General features: G+C 48.4%; 1 protein-coding gene across 1 annotated transcript in view; it reads right to left on the bottom strand.

Moving 5' to 3' along the window:
* The window catches only part of adgrb3 (adhesion G protein-coupled receptor B3), a 791427-nt gene extending 785980 nt beyond the window's left edge, over window positions 1-5447 (bottom strand). The window contains exons 1-2 of the mRNA XM_080191979.1: window positions 5212-5447; window positions 1626-2427 (exon numbers count right to left, since the gene is read on the bottom strand). Of these exons, the coding sequence (XP_080048105.1) occupies window positions 1626-2412 (787 nt within the window). The 5' untranslated portion in view covers window positions 2413-2427; window positions 5212-5447. The remainder of the gene's footprint in view (window positions 1-1625; window positions 2428-5211) is intronic.
* Window positions 5448-6000: the final 553 nt, after the last annotated feature.

Raw genomic sequence — 6000 nt, forward strand, 5'->3', positions numbered from 1 at the left:
AAAGCTGGCATCCTGACTTTAGCGCTACTACCCTCGGAGATCCGCCTCCCCCTCCCCTCCGTTTCCCCCAACTCCACGCAGTTTTTCCGCTCCAACTTCGCCTGGACCTGGGTTATGGAGCAAGCTAGCAAACCTTCAGCGGTGCCAGGCTTGATGTGATGCACCAGGTAGCAGCAGCACAGACAGAACTGATTTCAGCCCCCAGTCGGAACATACTGCCGTTCAATAATGTAATTGAGAACAATAACGAAGTCAATTATTTCGCACGCCCTCCCCCAACACACACACACACCTTGGTACACTCCTGCATTGTGTACATGTCTCCCGGGAAATTCTCAACGCAGATTAAGCTTATTTCTATTGTCAAGTTGATTAATATTTCTGAATGTTTACCAAGTGACGTTATAATTTATTGACAAAAAAAAAATTAGCCAAATTTGGGTGGGTAGAATGAGTGAGAAATATTGATCTGTGCGTTTAATTTCAAGTGCTGCCCCAGGGGGGCTGGTCAGCATCTGATTCGGGGTCAGAAATCAAAGTGGACCCACTGCCACTTGTAATGGCCGCAGATGACATTATTCGTGCACCTTAATCGCTCAGCATTCCCTCCCACGGGGAGGCAACAGGACCGATGACAACACGAAGTTGAGAACCGCATTGAGTGGCGACCCTCCTTATTACGAGGCAGGTCCTCACATTTAAATGATTTCCAGCACACTGGCCACGCACATCATCCCCCCAGTCACTGCGCTTCTCCTGTCTGCCAAGTTTATCATCAGCAATGTCGTTTTGTTTTAAGCAGCTCCCCACCCCCCACCCACCAATCTTTGAAGACATTGGAGAATAATATGGATCTCTGGCCCTACCATGTAAATAATCCTGTACGGCCCAAGAGACAAATGGGAGGCCGGAAACACCCACAGCCAACCACCCCGCAACCCCCCACCACCACCCACCCCCCCTCCCGCCCCCCGCCACAGGTCTCTTTTCCGAAAGCTACAGGCAAGTTCGGGAAACCGAACTCGCATTTTCATCTGACGATATGCCTCAAATAGAGAACAGAGCCGGCAGCATCTCCCGGAGCTTGTAGGATACTCTAAATCTGCTCTCCACCGAAGGTTTTCAAAACAAGACACATGTGTGGCTTTGCAGAGCGTTCTCTCTATTTTTTATATATACAATCCATTAAAATTGTGCGTATATTTAGAGAGTAATTCGAAACAATGTGACTTTATAGATTGTTAACTGTAATAGCAAACATTATTTGTATACGTACAGTAACTAGAAACAGTATGACTTTACATATTAACTCTAATAATATGTACATTGTTTCTATATGTACACGAATTAAACTGGCTTTATATATTAAGAAATGTCATATACATGATTTGTATATGTACAAACAATAAATAGTGTGGCCTTATATTAACTAATAATATATACATAATTTGTATATGTACAGTAATTACACATTGTGTGGCTTTATATATATAAACTAATAACTTGTATAGATATATATGTAAACTAATAACTTGTAAAGAAAATTTGCATATGTATAATAATTAGACAATAGACCTTCTGGTGGTGATTGTTTGAATGCACTCAGGTGCTATAAAGACACCTACCTTTTCTGGGTGTACGCTTGCCCTCGGTGAGATTGCATGTGTGAGTGTTGTGGAGCCGGGCAGATAGGCAGCCCTCCGTGTCTGCATTGAGAGGTAGAACCATATCCAGGCCATCCACGCCAGTCATCACATCCTGCTGGCAATTGCACTTGGCGTCCAGCACTCCGCAAGACCCGGCTGCCTCCAAGCCTCCCTTGCCTCCTCCTCCTCCTCCTCGGTCCCCGGCACCTCCAACCTGGCCCCCGGCTCTCAGACAGCTCTCCAGCCAGCCACACAGCACCTGGCAGCCAAATTCGCTGGGGCTCACCTTGTTCAGCACCAGGAACTCGAAAGCCCGGCGGCCGCTCGGCCCCTTGCCGTGGGGCTGCCCCACTGTCCCGCCGGGCGGGACCAGGCGGCGCAACTGGATGAAATTCTTGCCAAACTCCAAGAAGACAAACATACTCCTCGCCTGGCACAAGTGGACGACAGCCTTGCTGCTGGCCAGTAGATCCCGTATCTTGTCTGGCGAATAGTGGTCGAACTGGTAAGCCCAGAGGGAGACGTTGGAGCAGACCTGGTCCCTGTTGGAGAATTTCAGGTAGATGGTGTATTTGGTGGGGTCCGGGTTCTCCAAGCTCCACGTGCAGTTGGTGAAGTTTTGGGGGAACAGCTGATCGAGGGAATACGAGCCGTAGATGACTCCCTTCACAAAACTGGAGCACAGGTCCTCGGCAACGTTAAATCCAACCATGACCAGAAGATGGAATGCAAACATATAAGTCATCAGGTCAACAAGAGCCCTCATCCTATGTCATTTGGCCTAGAGAGAAAGGGGAGAGGGAAGAGGGGGTCGGGGAATTGGGAAAAGGAGATAAGAAATAGAAGTAACACTGAGAATTGTACAACATATCCCCTTACACCGACCGCCCTAACCCCCTCCCCCGACCTCGCCATTTACAGAAGGGAGATTGGGGACATGGGCTGAAAGGTGAGCGGAACATCTGGCTGGATAGCTGACAACACACACTGCCGCTTATCCCAGTGTCAGAGATACACGGGGAAGGGCAGATAGGACAAGTGAGTCCTCCATCACCCACTGTGGAGCAGTTTTCTTCCCCTCGTTCTAAATTATCCTGACGAGTGGCAATCAGTAGCAAATGTCACCTTAAAACACACACAAAAGAAGCACCGACACTGGAAACATTAGAAAGGAGACTTTGGAAAGTGAAGGGGATACTTATATTGTAACAATTCCGGAATGAGGCCAGACTCATCAATTCACATTTAATGAAAGGTTCTCCCCCTCTCGTTGACTTTTACAGCCGGGCTGGCTATACTACATTCACCTTCAGGCTGGCTCTGGGGTTGTCGACTGCACACTTCACCCCGGAGAGCGTCTGTCTATCGGACCAAATCTCCACCTCTCGCCCGTCACTGTGATTGCAAAAGGTAGTTTTCGGCTAAGATAACACCTCATTTTCCGGATGCCAACCTCCCAAAATTTGAAGGACTTCCCGTGCTAGATGTTGCAGCCAAGAACGATGAGATATTTGTTAGCATATGTCTTGGGGGTTTCATTTTTGTGTGTGTTGAGTTACTTACTGCATCAAGCTGGTGAAACCGCAGTTGTAAAAAAAAGTGTGCTGTACAGCAAATAATACAATCTCGGATCCAAAATTCAGGGATAAGGCAAGGTGTCTCAAATTGGATCGGAGAACTCCCCCCCCCCCCCCCCCGGTTCTGTGTTTCCAAATTGCTTTTGTCAAATTTTACTTTCCTTTAAAAAAAAGAAAATGCCAGTCGGGTGCTCAATAATGTGAAGTTTTAGCAACATTATGCCCCCTTCCCGCCTTTGCCGTTTCACATATTCCCAGCACATCCCGCATAATTTTCAAGGTACGGTGCCCCCCCAGGCCAAAGGTGCAAACTGAGAACCAAAATGCAGGGAACCACAATATGCAAGAAAATAGGTGGTGTGCTCCAGCAAGTTAAAACAGACCTTTGCAATCCCCACAATTTAGCAGCGGAGAGAGAGAAAGAAAGCTCCCCGAGTTAAGAACACTTTCGCACGGTTTTACCTTGCACAGTCCATCTGACACTCCCCCAGATAATTCCTCCTTTAAAGTTTAGCCCTCCGCCAGAATAAAGTTTATTATTCCCTTTCCCTCCCAAATACTTCACTCCTCGCCGTCCAGCGTGCAAACGATGCGCATTTTCTTGAAGATGGAATGGGATTTGGGATTTCCCTCTGCCAGAACTAGGCTGAAGGCAATGAGAGTGTTATTGGGTTCGGTGGCTGTCACTCGGCGTGCCGACCGCTCTACACGGGCGAAGACCCTTCAGGAAAACACTCCCCAGAATTGCCACAAATCAGGTCCTATGAAATGTACCTAAATCCACACGTTTTAACTCAACCTGACCAGAGCTGATTGACTCACAAGCAATTCAGACTGCAGCCTGGCGAGAGAGAGGGGAGGAGGAGGAGGAGGGTAGTTGCGATTTCGCCCGAGTTGTTAAAGCTTCAATTTTAACACACTTCGGGATTTCGCCAATCCGCAGACATTTGCTGCAAATCCCCCGCTCTGTCTCTCTCTCTCTCTCTCTGCTCCCATTAACTCTGAACTGACTGGCACAAGTTCCAATGCGTCGAAAGCAAACAACTGGAGGTTTGCTTGCAAAAGGAGAAGGGGGGTGGGGACAGCTTGCGAATGTGGCTCTGACTCTCCAGGTAGTGTGTGGTTGGTGGTGGGGGGGGGGGGGGGGGGGGGAATCCTCAGAGAGAGGGAGAAAAAAAAGCAGCATTGAGTCCAGACAGGGGCTGATGCAGAGGCTAATTCCCTCCCTCCCCATTGTGTGAGGCGCTCCAAGTCCAGTGAGATGTCAGTGTGTGTAGACCGTGTCACAATAGTTCCACACGCTCATCCTCACCGCCTCCAGCTCAGCTCATACACAGCGCTGCGGACTGGACACCGATAGCCCACACTCCTCTCCCCAAATCCTTTTCCATTCCCACTTCTTCCAACCCCCACCCCCTCCTCAACATCATCCAAAACAAATGTGTTATTTTTTTTAAAAAATCTTCCCAACGTTGAGTGGACATATCAGCCAACTGTTGCAAAAAGAAAGCAATAGACTAGTTGACTGGGGCATATCAGGGGTTGTATATATAAAACACACATACACATATAAATATGGATATATAAGTGAAGCAAAAGTCGCCAGTGGAAGACAATTCAGATAACTTTATATCCTAGCCAAAAAAAAACCTAGCGTCCATCGTGTTAAACATAGACGGCGCCATCACACCGCTCTCACTGCCTTACTTCCCAGCTCAACTTCCCTAACACATACACACACATTCCTATCCTAACATTTCCCAGCCCGCTCTCTTCTTCCCAATCTGCCAGGACCAATTGCCCAGAGAATTTTTTTTTTGGGGGGGGGGGGTAATAAGATTTTTTTTTTATTCTTAAAATACAACGGCAAAGGCGGTTAAGTCTAGACGGAGAATTGTTGCTTTATCCATCACTCAAGCTTGTCTCCCTGCCTCCACTAACTAGACCGATTCCAAAGATGTAGAAAGAATAAATAAACGCGTCCTTACCTCACAATCCGAACGCTATGCCTATTTCTCTCCCAGACCCACACATATGCCCAACGTTGAATGGGAAACTCTCCATTTCGTGGCTCTAACTCTTTCCATTTTCGCTTTCAAACGCGACCAACAATTCGAAGCGATTCTTCAGAAAGCCATTAAACTCCAGAATGCATGTTTGCATTTGCATTGGGTTCTCTGCCTCTCTCTCTCTCTCGCTCGCTTTGCCCCTGCAAGAACCGTGATAAACCCAGGCGGATGGTTTTTCTTTGAGACCCAGTTGGCGAGGTGGGATGAATCACACTCATCAGATTGAGGAAGGGAAGGGGGGTGGGGGGGGGGGGGGGTGGTGGGGGAAGAAGCAGGAAAGTGTCGGGGTAGTTGGGGAGGGGGGTGTTGGTGGGAGAAGAAGCGTTGAGATAAGGGGTTTATCTTTGCTGCGGAAATAGATTCAGATGAGTCGCGGACTCCCCCGAGATGTCATGGAGGAGAACAGAATGCTGGGCTGATGATGGAGGGATTGTTGAAAGAGGGATCCAGACTGGTACAACCACAGCCAGGGAACTGAGAGGAGCCAGTGTGGCTTCAGAATGCGGCTGCGTTTGGCACGTCAGCCTGCCTGGGATCAGGCACGTATTAAACGTTAGCAAGCGCCTTCCGAGGGGTTTTTTACACCATTGGTCACTTCCCCGGCAGAAAGTGAAGAGCAAGTCGAGAGGGCAAATAGAAATTCCCACCCCCTTCCCCTGCCCAGCCATTTCATTAGTTTTTATTCCTCAATCTAACCCCCCCCCCCCC

This window comes from Carcharhinus amblyrhynchos, chromosome 7 (assembly GCF_965287045.1).
Source record: "Carcharhinus amblyrhynchos chromosome 7, sCarAmb.v2.hapA, whole genome shotgun sequence".
NCBI lineage: Eukaryota > Metazoa > Chordata > Chondrichthyes > Carcharhiniformes > Carcharhinidae > Carcharhinus > Carcharhinus amblyrhynchos.